Source organism: Sciurus carolinensis, chromosome 14, assembly GCF_902686445.1.
Source record: "Sciurus carolinensis chromosome 14, mSciCar1.2, whole genome shotgun sequence".
Lineage (NCBI taxonomy): Eukaryota > Metazoa > Chordata > Mammalia > Rodentia > Sciuridae > Sciurus > Sciurus carolinensis.
This window is the reverse complement of record NC_062226.1, coordinates 21,649,256-21,673,389: the sequence shown is the minus strand read 5'-3', so window position 1 is coordinate 21,673,389 and position 24,134 is coordinate 21,649,256. Positions and strand designations below refer to the sequence as shown.

Here is a 24,134-nt window from a genome sequence, read left to right as displayed (position 1 = left end):
CCATCTACTCAGTGTTCTCTCCCGCCTCTGGTATAGTCGATGTTTGAACATCTGCTACCTTGATCAGACACAAGAGCAGGGATTTGAACGACTTACTCTCGTATCCTTGCAAATCCTTTCACATTTCTTTGGCTATGATCAGCCGCCATTAATGTTTCATGAGTTGAACTTTCAGTAAAAAGCAAGAGACTGTATCATCACCAAATGCAATTAGGGTAATTTCCAAAACTCATTAGAGCCACATAATTCTATTTTGCCACCAAATCTGCATTTCCTGCTCCACATTCCTAGTGACGCATCTCCTGCTTCCTAAAAGTTCATGGATCACTAGGTTAAGAAGAGGGAGCCCTCCCCCATGGCAGGTGTGGTATTTGGAAAGTATCCAGCCACCTATCAGGTTCCCAAATATTTCAGGTATTCTCGGGGCCCTGATTTCCACAAAGTCTGGGCTCACTTTTAGCAAAAGGCTTTCTACAAAAGAAGCAAAGTAAAACCTGCAGGGCAGGAAGTGGTCATCACCACCACCAGTAAACATTTGCTGAGCATTCACTCCCACAGGCAATGCCTTTCACAACAAATTTCCTGGAGACTTGAAGTCATCCTGATGAACTGTGGCTGCAGGTGAGAAAGTAAACCAGGCAGCTACATGCTGTTCATGAGCATCTTCACATCCCTCGCATCTTTCCATGCAGGTGGTGATGGCCATATTCAGGACTCTACCTGCACCCACTTGGTTTTGTGCATTGCCCACTGAGGGCATCATTCACAGGGCATGAAGCAGCTCCCCACTTAGCTTGAGGATTATACAAATACCCAGACTCCATCCCAGACCTATTGAATCAAAATCTCCAGAACAGCTGGGAATTTGTATTGCTGATAAAGCAACCCACTCAGGTCATTCCTTTAACCTGGCAAAGGTGGAAGATACTAGCAACAGGACGAATCCTTGGCCTAAGATCAGCAAATTCAAGAAGGGGGACTTGGCGCCAGGGTCCTGGCTCCACTGCTCCCAAACAATGCACTGAGCAGACTCAGGCCTGGCAACTGCTAGCCCCAGCTCAAAGCAGACACCAGCCCAGGTCAGGGAAATCTGACCCCTGGTCTGATAGTAATGAGCCGTGATGACATCAGGGAAGTAGTTGTGGTGGCCTGGAACCCGACCCTTCTGGAAGGACTTTTCCCCTCTGTCTCACCACCACCCTCCCTAGTATGACTCACAGACCTCCACTTCCTGTTTTGGAGGCCCTGCCTGACACAGAGCCACAAGGGTAAATGGTCACTTGGCTTTTCTTTGGCCTTACGTAATTATTTGGCTTAAGTATCACATTAACTCTTGCAAATTCTCTCAGCCAGTGATGTCATAACTTCTGACCTCCTTACAGCAACAGAATTACAATGCCTTCCAGTAATTTGTCAGGAACCAAGACATTTGCAACATTTATGCAATGTCCATCCCTGGAAAGACCCTGAACTTCAACTAATATAGAAGCAGGGAAGTCCTAAGTTTCATTATAAATGGACACACAGAAAATACCTCCAGACTTTCACTTTCATGAATTTATAGTATCTCAATATTTATTTTTAACTCGCTGGCACTGAGGGGTCATTAGACAAAAGGGTCAAGAGAGACACGAAGTTACATGGGTCAGACATACACATTGTCATCTCGACCTGATACTGTGGGCAAGTTGCTCTTCTCTCCAGGCCAACCTTAATCTTCATCTCTATCCTACCTTGACCTTTGCAAATACAAGGCAAAATTGAACACAAAGAGAGAGGTAAATTAATGCCGTCCTAATTACATCTGGAATCTTAGCAGAAGTCATTAACTACACAGTATTTGCCCAAAACTCAATACAAGAATAGATAAAAAGAATTACCCAAATAACTTTTTCACTATACACAACCCAAGATCAGCCTTACGTAAGGACAAACATATTCTGTTTCTGACAAATGAAAGGATGCTCCTGACCCCCTGTCACTAAAGGATGCACTACAGGATGTGAGTGCAAGGGGCAGTACCTGATGTGGTCAGTCAGTGTTTAATATCTTAAGCTAAGCTGCCCAAGTGTTTGTCCCTGGTCACTTAAAAGTCTCTCTCTTGCTGGGTGTAGTACCACACACCTGTAATCCCAGTGACTTGGGAGGCTGAGGCAGGAAAGTCATGAGTTCAAGGGTCAGCCTAAAGGTTTCTCCCTTCATCTGGAGGGCTGCTGTTAGGGTTAAAGGCCAGTGTGTGCCCAGGAAGCAACACATTGCATGGCCCCAATGACTCCAGTCTACTGATAGTCTTCTCACCCAAACCAAGGCTTCCAAAACACTCCTTGGGGGTCACTGGATAACCCCAAGGAGAAAAGACAACGACCGACCTGATAGGTCCATTTTTATCTTTGACTCTTCTCAGTCTGAGGCGTGGCAGAGGCCCTCCATGCACCACGATAAATTCTACTTCTGGAAGTGGAGGCTCTGAAAGTGTTGAAAGAAGAAAAGAGACATGATCAGAACAAGTAAACAGCACACACAAAGTGGTCCTCATGGAGGCTGTTAGAGTTTTAATTTAAAAAGCAACTGGCTTATTCTGATGCATCCTACAACTTAGATAAAGCTTGAAAACATCATGCTAAGAGAAATAACCAGATGCAGAAGGACAAATAGTGTATGTCTCCACTTTAATGAAATATCTAAAATAGGCAAATTCATAAGGACATTAGTAGATGAGAGGTTGCCAGGGACTGAGGGATGGCTGGTGAGTAGGAACTTATTGCTCAATAACCAGAGGTTCTGTCTAGGGTGATGAAAATTTTTGGAAAGAGTGGTGATGGTTGCACAACCTTGTGGATGTACTTAGTGCTAGTGAACTGTATACTTAAAAAGGGTTTAAAACGCACATTTTGTGATATGTATATATATATATATATATATATATATATACATACACACATATATAACTACTAGTACTCTAATTTTTTTAAAGGTGATGAGCATGCCCCAGCACTGACTGGACACTGTGGGCATTACCGTTTGCTTAGTGAGTAGACTTGTTTAGTGAGTGCTATGGTTTGGATATGGTTTCAGTGGGTCCCCAAAAGTTCATGTGCTGAAAGCCTGGTCCCAGTGTGCTGATGTGAGACATGGTGGAACCTCTAAGAGGTGGGGACTAGTGGAAGGTAATTAGGTCACTGGGGAAAGGGATTCATGCTGACCTCAAGGAGTCCATTCCCAAGAGAGTAGGTTATCCTAAGAAGATTGGACCCATCCCATCTCTGCTTCCTGTCTCACCATGTGGCCTCTTCCACAAGCACCATATTATGGATGCCATCTGCCATGGGGACCTCACCACAGAACAAATTGATGAGGCAGTTTCACCCTCCAGGAGTGTGAGCTGAATAAACCTTTTTTTTAAATACAAAGTACCCAGTCCTGGGTATTTTGTTATAACAATGGAAAATACAATGGGGAAGACAATTATATCAGGCTTCTGTAGCCTTTTAAAATCACTGAGCCATCTGTTCTTATTTTGTCCTTCCCCTCAACCAGATTTCCCAAGTAGGTTTTTCACTGGGAGGGAAGGAATATTATGGCTGGCTGATACCAATGTTCCAACATCTCGCCAGGAGTTACATTCAGAGCACCAGGGCATCAGCTGTCAATCTGCCTGTGCATGACATGGTGAAGAGGGACTAGGCATCAACTATACACACTAGATGTGTCCTGTACATGCCTCACCTCATTTAGTCTCTCCAGGGCTACCAAGTGGATGATACTCTTGGAAGCAGTCATTTTCTCCCTCTCTTGGTATTCCTACCTTTGCCCACGTACTAGAAACGTCTTTCCTCTCAAGTATTAGGAAAAGAGTTCCCACCTGCCCTTCTCTCTGTATGATTTGTGGGAGAGCTAGAGTTTGGCTATTGTTATCATGTATCCCACATTTTGTCTCCTTCTCCCCCTCTCCCTCCCCTGTTCCTCCTTTCCCCCCTCCCCCTCTCCCCTCCCCTCCCCCTCTTTTGGTTTCAGCAGCAACGAAAGTGATAACTAGATCCTTATCTTACTCTTGTATATATTTTTTAATTTTCCTTAACTTGCAGGTGGAAAAAGTATGATCATTATTTTCAAAAATCTCATCTTATAGTTAAGGATACAGACTCACAGAGAGGCTAAGCTTCTTACCCGAGAGCACACACAGTGTAGCAGAGCCAGGCCTTAAACCCATTCTCTACACCTTTCTCATTCACCTTGGGGGTCTCTTGAATGTTTGGTTCCACCAAATTGATCCAGCAAGTTTTCCTCACCTTTGAGTGAACTAATAGAAGCCACTAATTCACTTTCAATACACTGAATCTGCAAAGACTCTAGAAACATGTTGACTACAGGGAAAGAATCCATTTGCTACAATCAGCATGGAGTGAGAGGTCTGTCCAGTGTGGCTCACATCAGAGGGGCTAGACTCCAGATAAAATGCAGAAATAAACACTGTGGTGGAGTGAGTAGGACCAAGGGCTCTGGGTTAGTATGCTGGTTCCACCACTATGCCTCCAACTGCCTCCACCATGAAATGGGAAGTAGAAATAACCCCCACCTCATAGGCGTGTTGGAGAAACTCATGAGTCTATTAATAATAATTAACAACTACAGTTCATGAGTCAACACACACAGAGAACAGAACAGAGCCCAGAATGTGGCAAAATTCACTGAAGCTACAGCTACTGGGTGCTGATACTATGCTAGGAATTCTGCCCCTGCTGTTTCAGGTCCTCACAAGCCACCCTGGGTGGCAATCATCTTTATTTGATCAATGAGAAAAATCAAAGCTCAGGCAGGTTGAATCACAGCACTGAACACAGCTACATGGGACCCAGGTCAATTTGACTCCAAAGCCAATTTTGTCACATTGCCATGTTAGGACAATTCTTTTGCTCACTTTGCCTGAGATTCGATAATGGCCCAGGAGTAGAAACCTACAACCACAAATTCCTGACAAATAAGGAACCACTGTGCCTTCTTCCAGCCTGAGATCATAGAAACAGAAGTTGAGAGGCCTAGGGATAGGAAACCCCAAGGATCTCTTAATTAGCACATGTTCAAAAGGAAGGAATGAATGGAAAAAATAACGTGGGAATAACCCCAGAAAGAGAGTTCAGCTCCTTCCCAGCTCTGGCACTTAGGAAACGCCATTCGAACCACTATGAATAGGGACTTTAACATAGTAAGGGGGACCCCCAGTGGAAACAGAAGCCAGAAGGAGAGGCAGTGTCCCTAAATCAGGGCTGGAGAGGGTTCTGCAGAATGAAGAGGGGCTGAAAGAAAGCAGGCCTGGAAGAGACCACAGAAAGCTATCAACCTGCAATTGCGAAACTCCCAGAAGATGGGACACTTATGCCTGAGATTCCCCAAGTCTGTATATGTCATCTTTTCAAATCTAATAGTTGATTTGTTGACTGTGCGCTCAGCATCTCCTCTTCTGTGGAGAACAGCCCATCTCCCTCCCCGTGGTTCTTACAGGGCTGCCACTCACAGTGCTCTAAACCCCCCTGGTCTAGGCTCTGGTGACCACGGAGGGCCATGCCCCGATCACAGGGCTGCAATCCATTTAACTTCAGGAGATTAGAGGGTCTTATTTTTCCTCTTGAATTATGGCTATAAGCCTGAAATATGATGCCTATGCCAAAAGGGACTCAGCAGACAGAGGGCAGCTGGCTGACAGAGCAACAGAGCTCTGGAGGACCATTTGTGGCTGGATCTTGCTGTGCTCTAAGCAAGATCCATTTGTGTTCTTCCTAGTTTTGATTCAACAAATTCCACAAACTCAAGCTGGTTTGAGTTGGATTTCCGTCACTTGCAACCCCCAAAGCCCTGACTAATTATAGAATGCATCCAGCATCCTGAGACTCTGCTGAAGGGCAGATGGCACAGCTGTGTGCATGAGGGGACGCTGGCACTGGGCCAGATGGGAGCGATTCTTATGCATCTGTGTGAGAAGAATGCTGTGAATCCCAGGAACATCCCCTAACCCTCCAATGGCAGACACAGTGAGGACAACAGGAAGAACAGCCTTAATTAGATGCTATGCTAAGCCATCTCTTCTTCATGGTCTATCACTGCATCAACTCAGTAGGAGAAGGGAGAAAAGGGGACATGGTGGGAAAGAGAAAAAGAAAAATACACACATGAATGTCTCCCTGCTGCTGCCCTCTCCCAGACCCCAAACCCTGCTACAGTGAAATTAAGGACTAGGAAGCCAAAATAGACACTCAAGACTCTATTTATTGGATTAGAAAATAGTTTGGAGGTAGAAACCATCAGATCCCAAATTATAATAAATTAAAACTTAGACCTACCTATTACAGTTTTTGAAGCCCTACGATGTGTTATTCTTGCATCAACGACACTGTTTAGCCACCCTAGGCACCAGGCTCCACACTAGACTAGGGGAGACAGCCAGGGAAGACAGCTTCTCCTTTCTAGGAGTTCGGAGTCTAATAGTGGAGGCAGTTTTGCAAGTAAGTAGCACTCAGAGCTATGACAAAGTTAGATGTAGGGTGCTCTGCGGGGCGGAGGAACACCTGATCAAGGGCAGGAAGATGAGCCCATCAAATGCAGAAGACACACGCACAGAGGCATGGGGGAAGGGTGGGCAGCGATGGAAGTATGTGGAGCTCACGACTGAAAGGTTGAGTCCTGACAGCAAAGAGGCAGATGACAGGTCAGAAAGGCTAGGTGCAGGGCTGGGGAGATAGCTCAGTCGGTAGAGTGCTTGCCTTGCAAGCACAAGGCCCTGGGTTCGATCCCTAGCACCGCAAAAAAAAAAAAAAAAAAAGAAAGGCTAGGTGCAGGTCAGGTCTGAGGACCTGGAAATAACAAGAAGTCACTTAAAGACTTCTGACAGATTCAGAAATATGATTTAAAGAGCTGTTTGGAGGATGACTAGAGACAGGGCAGAAGCATGGGTCATCCCCTAATCCAGGTAAGGAGCACGTGAGGTCTAAGGACAGCAATGGTGCCGAGACTGGAGACAGGACAGACAGAGGGCTCCTTGGGGAGAGGTGGAGCAGAATGTGCCAGGGGAGGAGCAAGGGGAGGAATCTGGATTTGGGTTTAGTCACGGAGCAGGTGACGACGCCCCTCGCCAGGTCCAGAGGGAAGATGGGAGCAGCTCACTGGTGGACCTGCCAGGGTGGAGCACAGGGAACCGTCCAGCAGAGACTAGAAACCCAGTTCCAGGCCTTGAATCAAACTCTGGGGGAGATTTGGAGTTAGCTCTTAAGTAGGAATGGGCATGGCTGCCAGGGGGGCTGGGTAAAAGGAAAGGGCTGGGGGTGGCCAGGAGAGAGTATAAGTGAGAGAATCCCATAGCTTCTATGAAACAGTGTTAAATCTGGAACTTCTTCCAAAGTCACCCAGATATGGTGACACAGATCATGTTTTTCATAAACCTGTGGGACTGCCGGGGACCCTGGAGCATCACCTGGAACAGCCCTGTTTATGAACAAGGCCTCACATAACACCCGTGTTGATCTGTTATTCTGAAGACGTGCCCATGACACACCTGAGGACCACCTGGCAAGGTTCCTGCAGCAGAGCAGGAAGAAGGAACCCCACCAGGGGAAGGCGCCCCTTGCAATGAGAGAATTACCACCCTCGTGCCTTTATGCCATCGTTTCATTCTTGATGCTTCATTGAAACAGTAAAGTAACTGCTTTTACCTCACAGGTCCTGTTCTCAGCCCAGAGGGAGATTAACCGTCACTCTTCTGTGTGAGAACCCTCCTCAGGCTCCTTTAAATTATTCCTAATCTTCTCCAAGATAAATATGTCTAGTTCCTCTAATCTTTTGACCAACCTCTTAAACCCACCCAGTCTTTGCTATCCTCAGTAACAGAACAAAATGTCCACTCAGCAGGGAGAAGGCAGGTCCAACGGCCCAGGCCATTCCCTGCTTGCTCTAAGCCAGGCTGCCCTTTTCCAGTCTAAAGGTGCCACTGTCACCTGTTTTCTGCCCTGCTTGCCGAAGGCCTTGCCCACTCTGTGTTGTCAACAGTCTACATTTCCTCTTGAATGTAGAAGCTCAAACCCCAGTAGACTGGTTCTCAGTCACAACCTGAAGTGAAATGACCTTGAGTTCTTATTCTACTTCCCAAGGTACTGTTCCTTGTCTGCCAAGTTGCTGTCCCTTGTCTCCCAAGCTGCTATCCCAGGCAAATCTGCACTCCTTTCCCCGAGCCTCATTATACACTCAAACTACATCAGACTCAAAGCAAGAAATGGGTCCTGACTGGGCTAGAAAATGGAGCTCTTTTACCCTGGGCATGTGAGAAGGAAGGGAACAGACGGCAGATTTTTATTACCATTCCTGAGTGTCAACAATTTCAATTCTCTTTGGCAGCAAATGACAAAATAAAATCCAGGGTTACCACATAAGAAAAGTTTGAAGAGTACGGAGAAAATATTAAATATGTTATAAAATTACAATAATTGAAATAGTAGGGTACACACACAGGACAAGCAAAGCAATGGGAGACAGCAGGCAGCCCAGAAAGAGACCCAAAGAAATGGAGAATATACTGTGTGACGTGGAAATACTGTAAAAGGTGACAGGGAACTTATCAGCTAGGGGGAAAAAATGCACGGATAAGTTTGGGCTCATGTCACACATCCAAATTCCAAATGGGCCCACATGTTAAATGCAAAACTATTAAGAAGCATAAGAAAATATTGAAGAATAAGAATTGATCTGATTTCAGGGTGGGGAAGGCTTCTCTTGTCATGATGAGAGACAAAAACTTTAAAGGTTTCAATAAAAGTGATAACATGAAAATTTAAATAAAATGTCTAAATGTCAAAAGAAAACTGAAAAGAAATTAAAGAATAAAGAACCTTGAGGCAGAAACTTATAATATGTATAACAAAAGATTAATTTTGTTAATATAGGCAAACTATTAAAAATGATCCCAAAAAAGAAGAAAATTAAGGAGTAAATAAACCTAAACAAAAGATTAATATTATTAATATAGGCAAATTATTAAAAATGAACAAAAACGAAGAAAATTTTATCTGTACCAAAACTAAGCAAAGATCCCAAGTTTATACCATCCATTTCATGTAAGCACGGGACTTGAATTAAAACACAACTGTGCTGCCTGAGAAGCTGCTATAATCTACTTTTCTGAATTTTCTATAATAAAAAGTAGGAATAAAAATGAAGACAACACGATAGAGTTTTTCCCTAAACCTCAAGCACCTCTCCAAATACATCATACAACCCAAAGCAGGAAAAATTGAAACTGATGCAACAAAAGAAAGGGGAGCTTCCACCATGAGTCATCGGCTATGTCAAGGTCAGACAGGTCTTCCCTGTCAATGAAGTTACGAGACTTGACCTCAAGGTCATCAATAAATATCCACTGAGTTAGGCTGACGAGTCTCAGCATGGCCCTCTCTTGCTCCCACCATACACACAAACTCTGGTTTTCAGGTTTCTTATCTAAGGAAGCTTTTTATACCCATTTTATAAAAGTTAATGGAAGAAAATGACCCAGCCAGTCCACTTCCCTTCATGGTAGATCATCAGTCCCAATGACTGACTGGGATTCAGACGGTAATAGTGACAGGAGTAGAGAAATGCCATCCCCACACAGTCATTTACCTGGGGACTTGGAACTAGAAAGTAGCTGGGGGATTTCTGGAAATGGGAGAAATGGATGGACCGTAGGAGTATGGCGGGTGATCTGTGCCACTCCTGGTCTGACCCAGTGTTAGGTCTCCAGATACCAAAGAGCCTTTAACCACAAAAGGCTTTGAAAGGAAACAACTGGGGTGAAGGTCGACCTCTATGGTCCTCTGATGCAGCTTCAGCCCACCCCCTGGGAGCCAGAGGACTCCCAGGGATACCTGGAATACCTATAACCAGCCACAGGGAACGGGGTTCCTGTGGAGGACACAAGGGTGCAAGGTCTTTAGATGACTTGTGGGTAGCCAACCATGGAAGGAAAACCTACAGCAGAAGAAATCAAAAGAACCAGTCCTGCGTAGTCCTTCCCAAAAGCACCCAGTGGAAAGAGAGAAGGCAGGGAGAAGCAAGGCAGCCCTGGCTGACAAAGCGACAGTCTGATCATGCTTGAGACACGCCTGTGTTTTCCTAACCATCTGAAAAGCGCCTTCTCTTTCTCTTGTTATGAATGCAATTAGAGATGAGAAATTCCCCATGTAAGCTGCCAGTCCTGGTACTGAGACAGTCCCTTCTGTCTCTTCTTCCCTTTTCACCTCCAGCATTCTCAAGCAACCATCACGCTGTGGTCTGGTTTGTCTACACATTCACACACACGTCGCCTTGCTTCGCTTTTCTTCCTCCCAATCCATGCATGTCCCAACACCACTCTCACTTTTTCCTCTCTGGTTTCCTTTTTCTCCCTATGAAGAGAAAATGTTGCCTACAAGCCTTTAGACTATGCAAGAAAATAGTATAACCAATTTGTGAGAGCTCCTCATACTCTTTGGGGTTTATATCAAGCATGAAAGTTTATACGCTAGCCTGTCCCAAGGGGGGCATAAATGGTGGGAATACTCTGAAGAACTCAGTTCAATGGCCACCCGAGGCAGCACATTAGCAACCAGCCAGGAACCTGGACAGAACCTCCACCCCCATCTCCTCTCCAGCACCCTCTTCCCAGCTCACTCGAACACTTGCCTCTGTCCCTCAACATTCCTAGAACTTTCACTCTCCTCTGAGGTCAGCAGTGTATTTAAAGCATTTGCTTTCATCCTGTTCCCATCAGTAAGACTGAGTTCAATGGAAGATACGCAGAAGGGAAATTCCACTCGCTTTTCTTCTGGGAAATCAGCCGATGCATTTTCCAAAACCAAATCCTTAACTAACATTTCTTGTAAAATTCAAAAGTTCATGATCTTACTGAAATAAAGTCACACGCATCTTAGGTGAGAAGCTGGAGTGTCTCTTCACATCAACACATGAGGATCTTTGTTGCCCCTTTTATAAAATGAAAGAGGGTGCTTTTAAAAATCTCTAATAAAGCCTTAACACCATGAATTTTCATGCTTTCTTAAAAACTGCAAATTCTTTAAGGTAGGAAATACAGAAAAACCGCAGTCACAGTTTCAAAAACCTTGAGCAGCCTTCTGGTCTCAGTGAACTTGAGCAGCTCAACAGCGTCCCCTGGTGGCCTTGAATGCAGACGTGGGGCGCTTGAGGGACTAGAACTGTTTAGCCTACAAAACAAGGTAGAAATGTGTCTAATCAAGAGGAAACCCCTATCCCTTACTCAAAAAGTATGGAATATTAATTCGAATCAGAAATACAGTCCACCCAAATATGACAAGGACCAAAGAGACTAAATTGTGATCCATTTTAATAAGTTACTTTGGGAAGGAATGGCCAGATTGAATACTACTTGTCTCTCCAGCCCAAACCAAGATGAATTCTTTTTTTGGTGTAAAATCTTTATTGACTGACCAGGAAACCCCAACACCAGTACCACCCACCCACAAAATTATGAGGCCATTGTTCAGAAAAGTACATGTTGTGCCGTATCAGTACCATCCTTAAAAGCTGTGCATTCAATAAAGAAACACAGGCAAAACTTTTGCCTTTGACGAGCTCTATTTTAGTAGAAGAGAGAGAAAATAAACAAACCAAAAATTTTTCAGAAAACAAGTTCTATGAAAAAAATGCAAGCAGGATAAGTGAGTAATCGAGTAGAGAATGAGGAGGATACTTTTGAAAGGATGGTCAGCGGGAGCCTCTCCATGGATTCCATGGTTTGACTGTGTCCCTCAAATTTCATGTGTTGGACACTTAATCCCAAAGTCATGTTTTAATGGTATTTGAGAGGTAGGACCTTTGAGGTGAGTGGGTCAAGAGGGCTCTGTTCTGATGAATGGATTAATCCATTCATGGACTGATGGGTTCTGGAGAAGTGGCTTCAAATAATAGTAAGTTCTCACAGGGTCACTTTGCTCTGTCTTGCACTCTTTCCTGTCAGGACCCAGCAGAAAGGCCCTCACCAGATCTGAGCAGATGCTGGTCCATGCTCTTGGACTTCCAGCACCAACCCATGAGCTAATTAGTGCTCTATTCTTTACAAATTATTCAGTCTGTGGTGTCCAGTCTCAGCAACACAAAGTGAACAAAGACCAGAGCGATGGTATTTGACTAAGCTACCTGAATGATCATGTCCCAGGAAGCGCTAACAGCAAATGGAAACGTTTAGCAGCCTGGATGCTGAAATAAGTGTGACCATCAGGAAGGCCAAGGACAGAGTTGGTGCTTGATGAGAGAGGAGGAGAGCAGGGAGAGGGGTTCAGTGAGGTAGGCAGGGGCCAGTTCACACGTTCCGGGCTAAGGAACTTGGCTTCTAGTCGACCTTAATGAAACTCACTGGAGGGTTTCGAGCTGGCACTAACATGGTCTAGTACTTATTTTTAAAAGCACTCTGGCTGCTGAGCAATCTTTTTAAAGTTAGGGTGAAGATTAAGACTGAGTCTGAAGTGGAGTGTAAGAGGCAAGAGCGAAAGCAGGAAAACAGAAAACAACTCCAAGTGGTTGTTGCTGGATCAGACGACAGCGGCAAAGGCAGAGATGGGGATAAATGGCTGAATGCAGAATATATTTTGAACAGCAAATCAATAGGGCTTTTCAGTGGATTAGAAATTTGGGAGTGGAATACAATCAATTAGTTCTCTCTTTTTTTGGTCTAAGAAGTTAATTGGGTGAATTCCAGGTACAGAAACCTAGATGGAAAATAGATTTAGGGGTAAAGGAAGAGGCAAGAAATCAAAAACTTGTTTGATGTACCTGTTAGGTGTTCGATAGGGTATCTGTAGAAGAGAGGTGGATATGTAAGTCTGGGGCCCAGAGGAGAGAGGGGGACTAGAAATACGTATTTGGAAACCATCAGCATAGAGGTAATCATCACAGCCCTAAGATTGGTGGTGATCACCTAGGAAGAAAGGGTAGATAATGAAGAAAAGGGAAGAGAAGGAAGCCAAAGAGGGATCCAGGAAAGCGGATGAGCCTATCAAAGAGACTGGGAAGGTGTAGCCAATAAGGTAGAAGGACCCAAAACCACGGGGAAAGATGTTTTGAGAAGGACATCAAATGCTGTAGAGAAAAACAGATGAGAACAAAAATTGCCCACTGGATCTGGCAAGACAGGGGCCGAACGGAGACACTTTCTGTAAAGTATTAGGCAGAAGCCTCCCGAGTGGAGTGAGTGAAAGGAGAACAGGAGGTAAGGACACCGAGCCCGTAGACCAGATATTCCTTCAAAGAGTTTAATATGAAGAGAGGCCAAGAGAGAGCAAAGCAGCCGGAGGGGCACATGGGCTCCAAGGAAGTGTGCTGCCTCGTTCCATTCTTCTCTTTCATAAAGGAGATGATGCAACATGGTTGACAGTGCTGGGAATAATTGCATGCTGGAGGAAGGGACAACTAGGCAAGAAGGATAGAATCCAATGCTAGCGAGGGGATGGCAGCTTTAGATCAGAGCAGGGATAGGAAGGAAGGCAAAGTATATGGCTGCAGGTGGGAATGGGAGATTTGAACTGGAAAGTCCTCACCCAATTACTTCTAATTACTCAGTGAGACAAGAAGCAGAGAGCCGATACTCAGCCTGGCATACCTGTGATCCCAGGTACTCAGGAGGCTGAGGCAAGAAGATCCCAAGTTCAAGGCCAGATAGGTAACTTAGTGAGACCCTGCCTCAAAAAAGATTTTTAAAGGTCTGGGGACACAGCTCAGTGATAGAGCACTTGTCAGGCATGTGTGAGACCCTGTGTTCAATCCCCAGTTCTAGAAAGAAGAAAGGAAGGAAGGAAGGAAGGAAGGAAGGGAGGGAGGGAGGAAGGGGCTAATACTCTTAGTAATAGCTTTGGCAGCAGGGAAGCAGGATTCACAGATTTTAATTAAAGAGAAAGGAGAAAATGAGTGGAAAGTGAATTTACCAGGGGTCTATGATGAGACTGCTGATCACTTTCCCCTGAAAGTAACCTACTCTGAAGTTACTTGCACCAGAATGCCAATTAAATGTTACTAATTAACATTTACTAATTAAATGTTAATTAAATGTTTCTTACTAAGAAATAGTAAGAAGAAATCTATAGTATGACATATTTTCACTATTTCTCATATCCAGAAAGAATTTAACCAATACTCATGAATACACTACCTGGATTTAAATAACACTAACATTTTGTTTGAGATAACTTTTTTAAAAATATATATTTTTTAATTGTAGATGGACATAACTTTATTTCTTAATTTTTATGTGGTGCTGAGGATGGGACCCAGTGCCTCACACATGCTAGCAAGCGCTCTACTGCTAAGCCACAACCCCAGCCCCCAGACAGCTTTCTAAGAAATAGAACATTATGATCACAGTTGCAAGTCACTTAGCATCATTTTCCAAGTTCCTGTCCTTCTTCCTCTCTCTCCCAAAGCTCACTGTATGATAGAAAGCAACAGTGTTCCTCTTTATCTAGACCTACTGACAGCTCTGTGGTGGCCTGGTTAATACAAATGCTACTACTCAAGATTTACCTGCTATTTGGGTTGTCAGGGAGATGAACACAGGAAGTTCTGAAGACAAAGCCCAGAGGCTGACATTGTAGTCGGTACCCGGATACAGGTCCAGGCACATCTCGGGAGCTTGGCTGCTGGTAGTGGTGTTAAAGATCACTTCCTGGGAAAATTCCTCCTGATACCATCTCTGGCCCCAAATGTGAAACTAAAACATAAAAAAGTTCATGGGGTGAAATGCTGGTTTGAAAGGCTCTGAATGCCTGAGACCTTCCCATCTGACATGAGTTTCCTTCCTCTCTCTCTCTCCCAACTATAGCTTCTTTAAAAAGTAAAACATAATAGTAAGCAAACAGAAAAGCTGTGCTACTGTATATATTATAATTACAATATGAGGATTGTAAATCCATTTTTAAATAAAAATGCACAAAAAACTGAAGGCTCAGTGCTGGCAACTTGCTATTTCTTGTCCTCACACATCTAGTGGGTCTGCCCAACATGGAAGCCTGTTGGTAAAACAAGAGCAAGGCCAAAAACATTTTCCTAGAAAGAAAACTAGGGATCTGAACTAAGCAGGACCTGTCTCAAGATACACCCAGCAGGTCTGGCAAAACTCGGGGGATTTTTCTCCTCTGCCTTCCCCTTTTGGGTGACTCTATGCTTTCCAATGATATCCAAGAGACCCTTTTCATCCTAATTTCTTCTAGTAGCAGCTCATTCCATGGTTTCTCCCTTTCTTATGCACATCCATGTTAGCTGCAAAGGTTCCCCCTGGCTCTCCAGGCAACACAGCTAAACCCTGCTCAGACACACTGGTGGGAATAGACACAACTGGAAGCTTTTCAAGGACAAGGACAGACCATGCCTGACCATTGACTCTACACCAGGATATGTGGACAGAGAAAATTGCATGGCTTTCTCCCTCCCCCAGGCAAGGGTTTCTGCCTTTAAATATGCAGGAGAAGTGCCACTTTCTTGCTTTTTGGTACAACTGCCATGATCGATCTTCCATTGATAATGGAAGCTATAGAAGTAGTTTTTAGGTTTGCAGATTTCTTTAAACCTCCCACACAAGACAAACATCTATAAACAAAGTAACATTCAGTAACTTACTAAATACATCTCTTCTGTATCAGCTGTCTTCATACTTCTCCATCTCAGACAAGTTTCATTAAATACTGAAATATTACTGATGGTCTGTTTTTCTGCAGGTGGAAAGGTGAGAAATCAATTTACACCCTGTACAAAAAAATACTAACTTTTTAATTGAACCATTTTCCAAGAGTAAGCATTTGCATAGGATGAATTCAACAGTATTTTAATTTAGAAATTAGTGGTAGCAGTATCCACTTTTATATTACTTTTATATTTAGGTAAATCAGTCCTGATAAAAGAGTTAAGATCTGAAGATAACCAATCAGAGGAAAGAGCTCTATTCACTGCAAATGCCCTCGGTTTACTAAGTTTAAATTACAACTTGTGTCCTGGTTTTGGTCATACTTGTCTATATGAAAAGGCATCAGTTTGAAATCCTGAGATGAGAGGAACATCTCAGAAGAGAACTGCTCCTTGAGGAACTGAAAACACCATATCTCAGGCAGTTGGACTTTCTACCATGAAAGGGGCAGTTCTCCTGGTCTGGGTTTCCACCTCTCCTAGGATCAAAGAAGGACTTCCTGGCCTCTGCTCAGCTGCATGGTGACCAATCTACAGGTTAGTCCAGATCTGGCACAGTTTTTTGTAGAGGCACACCCTTTGAGTTGTTTTAAACAAAGACTACTTATTCCAAAATGATCAGAGGTTACTTCCGTTAACAATGACCCTTGACTCTAAACAAGAAATAATATAGCAGATCTGCTAGGAAGTTTCATAGGTACCCTGAGATGATTAATGATTAATAGAGACAACACCCAAACCACCTCAAAATAAGTCCCATGGGAGGCAAGGCTGCACTGTATAACTCTCTGACCTGACAGATTTCTAGTAATGAAGCCAAGTTGGTAGATGTGACCCCCATCTGTGGATTGAGCAGATCCACACAGAGTGAACCTGTTGCACAGGTCACAGCGCTATTTCAAGTGTCCCAGGGCAGAGCAAGTGAAGAAGTACAGATGATCCAGGGCAATGAAACCCACCGCTGGGTATAAAAGATGGATGTAAAGATGAGTGGAGGTCCACAGGACCCCATGTTTTGGAAACATTCACACACATAATATTTAATATTATTAACACTACTGTTATCAATACTGTTTAAACAGTTTCAGATTATACAAGAGGTGGAAAGTTTCCCAATTCACTCAGTATGACTAGATTATCCACAACACCCAAGAGGTACAGGATAGCACAACCAATCACTGAACTCACTATGCCAGACTCATTGTCAATATAGATACGAAAATCCAAAACAAAATATTAGCAAAGGGAAGTCAGCAGTCCATTCAAAGAACAATGTTCCATGACCAAGGAAGACAGTTTCAGAATACAAAGAAGAACATTAGTGGAAAAGCTATTAATAGGCTAAAAAAAATACTGTATGGTTACTTTTATAATCATAATGGTTAATACACTTGATATACATTTCTGATTTAAAATCATAATTAACTCAGACTTGATTTGATAGAAACTCCTTAGTTTAACGTTTATTAGAAATCACGATACTCAGTGGCAAAATAATGAAGTCATTTCTTATACAATTAAGAATAATGCAAGTTGGAATATGTGATGAAGAAATCGTCACTAGTATGCACATTTGATATAAGGTTTAATTACCAAATAATAAACCTGGGCCTTAAAGGATTTTTTAACATAGGGTGGGACCTTCTCTTATTTAGCCTTATTCCATTAAAAAAAGAAAAAGAACAAGAACAAGGTGAGGATGCCTGGTCTCAGCTGTTACCTAGCATTAGTCAGGAGACTCCAGACAAGGTCAAAAAAGCAGCAAGAAAACCGAGCCACAAATGCCAAAAAGAAAGGGACAAACGATGTCACTGCCAGTAAGTCTAAGAGAATCAACTGGAAACCCAATATGGAATTGTTTGAAAACAAATACAAAATAATAGGAGTTTGGCAAAGTACACCCAACTCGAAGAACATACAGAAACGAATCATTTTCTATAGAGCTACAAAAACCAGTATGGAAGTCTGAATAATGCATCCCCAGTCCCTGGAACCTATAAATTTGTTACCTTACGTGGCAGAAGGATTGGTCGAGACAATTAAGGTAAGAAGTTTACCTGGCTTAGCCAGATGGGCTCAAGGTAATTACAAGGATCCTTACAGGAAGGTTAGGGTTAAAGAAAGACAATATAAGGACAGAGAGGAGGTTCACCCGATGAGCTTTCAAGATGGAAGGCACTGTGCTGGCAATATAGCCCATCACGTAGAGTGCCTGCCTAGCATGCTCGAGACCCGGGTTCGAGTCCCCAGCACTGTTAGATTGCGAAAATAACAAACAAACAAACGAGACCAATTCGGAGGCTCCCAATCTTCAAGATGGAAGGCAGGGCTGCAAGTCAAGGAATGTAGGCAAGCTCTGGAAAAGGCTTCTCCCCTGGAGCCCTAGAAGGCACAGAGGCCCACGGACACCATTATGGTAGCCAGTGAAACTCACTTCAGACATATGACCTCCAAAACTATAAGACAGTCAATCAGTGTTGTTTTAATCCACTAAATTTGCAGTACTTTGTCAAAACCGACAACAGGAAAACTAATATAAGTAACAAAAGACAACAGAAAATTAAAATTGAAAGATCAAGAGAGAAGACACCATAAACTTCAAATAGCTAGAAATAAATCTAACTAGAAATGTCAAAAACAAACATGAAATTTCTTTTTTTAACGTTTCTAAAGGACATAAAAGGAAATAATACAGAGAGAAATGTCACATCCTTGAATGGAAAGACTCAAAAGTGAAAAAATACCAATTCTCTACCAATTCATCAAATGTAAAGTATTTCCACTGGCAATGACAGTGGACCTTTTTGGAATTCATTCATTCAATGAATATTTTAAAAGTACTTAATGTGTGCCAGACATGCGCTAGGGGCTCAATATCTAAGTGATGAGAAAAGAAAGTCCCTATCTTGTCGGGATTCGTTCTAGAGAAGGAGGCAAAAAAATAAGTCAAATATTTTATAGATGCATCAATATTATAATATTGAATATTATGCACACACATATACATATGTGGGATTTTGCGCACTGGTAAAGGCTGTGAAGAAATGCACGGTGCAGGCGACACAGGATGGCTGGGGAGGCCCTCTGTGGAGGTGAAGCGTCAGCAGAGGCTGATAGGACTGAGTGAGTCACCGAGGCCTGGAGGAAGGACGGTCAGGGAGACTGAGCCATGGAGCAAAGTCCCTAAAGCAGAAACCAGTGTGACACATTCAATAAACAGAAAAACCTTACTGCTAAGTTTCTTTGAGAAGATAAATGAAAAAATCAGGAGGGAAAACTCAGAAAGAAAACAATTGAAAGGGGAGGTAACCAGACACCCGTACCTGCTATTAAACTAGAGCAGTATTGCTCAACTCTTTTGTTTTGGCCCCTGAAAGGGACCTTTTGAGACTGTTTTTTGTTTTGTTTTGTTTTCCTAATTGCTCTTCTCATCCCCTATAAAATTGTAATACCACAGATATGCTGCATGCCTGGTGTGTACTCCACATTGACCTAGGCTTCACACACGAAAAGAATTTTCTTTACCCCTCAAGAAACAATTTCTGCCTCTTTGTGAGTGATTCTGCCCCCCCCCCAGGAGTGATACCACCCCATATGTGGAAGGCTGGAGTGATTAAACACTGTGTTACTAGCAAAGGAACAAATGGATCAATGGAGTAGAATCCAGAAATAGATCTCTCTCTTTGTGGGAATGTATAAGGTAAGAATGGCAGTTCAACTCAGCAGAAATAAATTGGAAAATAGCTAAAATGATTCCAGCTGGATTAAACTTTTAAGTTTAAACATATACTATCAAAGAGCATGAAGAATAGTTCCATAATCTTGGAAAAAAAAAAAAAATAAGAAAAAAAACCTATTTTTTAAAAATTTTCACTAGTCTTAAATTTTCTCTAGAGCAAAATATATATGTGTGTGTGTGTGTGTATGTGCATGTGTATATGTGTGTGTGTGTGTGTATATATATATGTGTGTATATATATATATATATATATATATATATATATATATATAATAACCAATTTTGAAAGACAAATCACAAACCATGGGGTAGGAGTCCTAACATAAGGAAAAAGTCAATTGTCCTGATAGATAAAGAGTATTTACAATGAAGAAAAAATACCAGTAACATTATACAAAAAGTGGGGTGGGCATTAAGTAGAATAAGTGATTCACAGGAGAACCATAACACACAGCCCTTTAAAAAATAGTCAAAGCGTTACAAATTAAAATGAAATGTGTTTTTCTCTTAGTAGACTCTCAAACACTAAAAATGATCATATCCAGTGTTAGTGAAGACTGGTGAAGGAAACTGACCCTCGTACACCACTGGGCTGTGTGTAAACTGATATATCTTTGCAGAGAGGAATTTATGAGAATCCTTATCTTGGCAGTTCCACTCCTAAGACTTAATTTTAGAGATATACACCCCCAAGGATGCAAAGACACAGCATATTTCATTGAATCTTATAAGATAACACCAATATCTTATGAATTATTAAGAAAGAAAAAATTCTGCCAAAGAGACTATGTCACAATTACTTTTTATCTCATAGGATTATTTTATATTGGTTGAAAGAGCTTTTTATAGACCCATGTGGACACTAAATTTTTATCATGTATCCTAAAACAAAAATGTAATAAAAGTTGATTGAGACATTCCAAAAATGTCTTCATATTCTGTATCTAACACTTCTTGATCACTTTTTTTTTTTGGGGGGGGGGGTATCAGGAATTGAACCCAGGGGTGCTGAACCACTGAGCCACATCCCCAGTTTTTTTTATATTTTATTTAAAGACAGGGTCTCACTGAGTTTCTCAGAGCCTCGCTAAGTTGCTGAGGCTGGCTTTGAACTCACAATCCTCCTGCCTCAGTCTCCCAAGCCGCTGGGATTACAGGCGTGCGCCACCACACCCGGCTCAATCACTTTTTAATTGAGAGTTACCAGTGTAGGTATTTTTCCACACAGCATCCTGTGTGCCCTCCCGAGTCCTGATGAGGCTCTGAGTGTTTCTTTAAAAGGCACCCAACTGGGCTCGGGAAGTAGCTCAGCGGTAGAGCATCTGCCTAGCAAGCAAGAGGCCCTGGGTTCAACTTCCCGGATTTTCTTCCAAAGGCTACGGTAACTTATTCTGATGCTGACACTTGAGCTTAGACCTTGCTATTATTTGCACAGCTTTCTACATACGTGGTAACTTTTTGTCTCAATGTCAAATCATAGTATAATCTTTTCTGAAAAAAAGTTGTGCCAGGCGCACACCTGTGATCCCAGCAGCTTGGAACACTGAGGCAGGAGGATTACGAGTTCAAAGCCAGCCTCAGAAACTTAACGAGAACCTGTCTCTAAATGAATATTTAAAAGGCTGGGGATGTGGCTAAATAGTTAAGTGCCCCTGGGTTCAATCCCTGGTACAAAACAAAGAAACAAGTTGTAATGGGCAATTTAACCCAAGTCATAAACAGTACCACAGAACTCTGTAACTAAGTAGATATGATGACTCTATAGGTAGCTATGACCACTTTGGTGCATATGTGGGCAAGGACAATTCTATTCATGAAAGACATCTGACTCAAGAACAATTATAAGATTTCCTATGAAAATGTGAAAAAATGAGCATCTGAGAATCAATGAAACATAATGTATTCATGAATATTAACAGCATCATTGTCTGTAATAATGAAAACTTTAAGGAGGGAAAAAAAACAAATATCCTTCCACAGTGAAGAAGTTAATAAATTAGTGTATCTTCATACAATGGAATACTATGCTTCCCTCAAAAAGAACGACATAACATTACATGGATTGGTATGAAAGTATGTTCTTAGAATATTGTGAAGCCAAAAATTAAGAAATAAAAAAGCAATATGAATAATGTATAATGACTCCATTTAACAACATGTAACATGAGAGTAGTGGTGGGTCTGTGGTTCTTCCTCATAGATGTCTTGCTGTGTCTTGGTCAGGGAATGACATTATCAATGAAGGTCACCTTCCTCCATTCAAGGGGTTTTATGGCTTGAACCACAGACAGTGTGGACCCAGGATGAGTTCATTAGGGAGGAGAGGATCCTGCTAGAGCTCATTCTGAGTCTCTTCCTACTGTTTTCAGATCCTTTGCTATAAAAATCCTTTACGTGCCCTTGTCTCTCATCCTTCACTGGTTCATATTTAGGGGCCACTCTTCCTCTCTGCCCCACTCACTAGGCTAATCTAATCTAGAATCCTAAAGCTGAAAAAAACCAAACCTGCAAGAAAGTCTCAGAGAAGAGAAAATTTGGCTCTTAGTTAATCAAATTATTTGGAACTTTGTTTCTGCTTCATTATGTGGGAGAGTAACTCTGAATAAAATCAGTCATTACTTCCTCTCTACTCCCAAAGTGCCCCGCAAATACCACTTGCTGCACTGTATGATTGTTGTTATCCTTATTATTTTAGCACAGGACTGAACCCAGGGGTGCTTTACAAAACACTGAGCTACATCCCTAGTCTTTTTAATTTATTTTTTTTTTAATTTTGAGGCAGGGTCTCCCTAAGTTGCTCAGGGCCTTACTAATTTGCTGAGGCGATCCTCCTGCCTCAGCCTCCCAAGTCACTTAGGACGACAGGTGTGTCCTGGCCTGTGCATTGTATTACTGACTCTCACCTGTCGTCCCCATTGCACTAATCTTTGTGTCCCAAGTGTCTAGGACAGTGGCAGTTCCAGCAGTCCCGACTGTTTAAATGAAAACAAAGAGCAGTAAGAGGAAACTAAGCAACTGATATCGTATTGACCCAATGAAATAAAGGTACTTGAATAAGACGATTTCAGCTCTTAAAATGCATTTAATCTAGAAAAGGCATCCTACCCTCTACTCTGACTACAGAGAAAGGATGAAAAGACGACGGTCGTCAGGAAGCATTTTGAGAAAGTCATTGCTTCTGGAGAAAAAAGGGCTAAGAAGGAGGGAGTATGTGGCCCTGGAGACTCAGTGGGGATGGGGAAGGGAAGCAAAGGTCAATGCAAGGCCCTAGGAAGTGAAAAGAGAACCCAAAGCTGGGGGCAGGCACGATCCATCATTCCCAACCTCGCCCAAAGCAAAAGAGACCTTTCCAAGGAGCTGCTCCTCACTTGAGGACAGAAGAGGGCACTCTTAACCTAGAAATCCTGTTGGCCAGCCTAAACCACCAGCTCTGTCCACAGAGGTAACAGACAAAAGCAGTCTCCACTTACAAACAAATCATACTCCAGACCTTCCAGCTTGTGAAAAATTCAACATTTTTTAAGACCCACAAACTAGGGGAGAAACCTCTAACAAAATCAACCTAAATAAACATCTTCAAATAAGTATTTGAAGGTAGAAAGGAAACACCTGGAGTCAGAAAATTTAAAACTAAGAATAGAAATGGACATAAAGCAGGAGGAAATGAAACAGAAATGACCGAATTCAGGAAAGAAATGAAAGGAACAAACAAACCCAGGTCAGAAATAAAAACTAAATTTCTTGATGCCTTAAATAAAAAGAGAGAGAGAATTAAACTGAATTTTAAAAATACAGAAAAAAAAAAAAAGAATTAAAAGAAGTAAAAAGAATAAAAAATGAAGTGGTTGAAATGAAATACACACAGAGATCCAACATATGTATAATTAAAGTCTCTGAAGAAGAAAAATGAAACATTGAAACAGAATTAATATTTAAAATATAATTTAAGATAACTTCACAAAAATAAGAACGCCCAAAAGTGAATTATGAAAGGGTACACAGGGTACTTAAAAAAGCAGATCCAGAATCACTGTCCCCAAAACTTTTCTAAGTAAAACTACTAAACTTTAGGGGAAAAGGTTAAAAATCCTCAGGAGCTCTGCTCAAAGAAATAAACAAAACAACAAATCCAAAGGCCCAAAAATAAGTAAATAAATAAAAATCAGCCTATATCTGATTTCTCAAAAGTTACATAAAAAGCAAAGAAGGAAAATCTGAACATTTTAAAGAAACTCAAACCAAGTAAATGGGAACTCAGATATTTACATCCAGTCAAGCTGTCTTCCAAGTCTCAAGGCAACAGAGAACTATTCTAAATGTGAGAGAACTCAGGCAATATCATAGTCTTGAGAAATTCCTAGATGATCTTCATTCAAGACATAACTGAGGAATTTCAGTAAAAGAAATGATGATGAACACTGGATACGTTGAACTATAACTCTTAGACTAAAACGAAGATGGGCAAGGTGGAGACAGACAGGGCATGTAGGATAGGTAAATGGCATACTTTCTGATAACAGAAAACTGAGAGAAGGGACAGAGGAAAATGAAAATAGAATAACTAACTGAATGTCATAAATGCAACAAATGAGAGTTAAATATGCCATTAAAACTGGCAAATCATCTGGGTGGCACACGCCTACATTCCCAGCAACTTGAGGAGGCTGAGACAAGAGGATCACAAATTTGAGGC

At 42.1% G+C, this 24,134-nt stretch overlaps 1 protein-coding gene across 1 annotated transcript in view; it reads right to left on the bottom strand.

Annotated features, from left to right (window-relative positions):
• The window catches only part of Susd1 (sushi domain containing 1), a 108,822-nt gene that overhangs the window by 14,822 nt on the left and 69,866 nt on the right, over positions 1–24,134 (bottom strand). The window contains exons 11-13 of the mRNA XM_047525848.1: positions 15,640–15,731; positions 14,548–14,734; positions 2,370–2,466 (exon numbers count right to left, since the gene is read on the bottom strand). Of these exons, the coding sequence (XP_047381804.1) occupies positions 2,370–2,466; positions 14,548–14,734; positions 15,640–15,731 (376 nt within the window). The remainder of the gene's footprint in view (positions 1–2,369; positions 2,467–14,547; positions 14,735–15,639; positions 15,732–24,134) is intronic.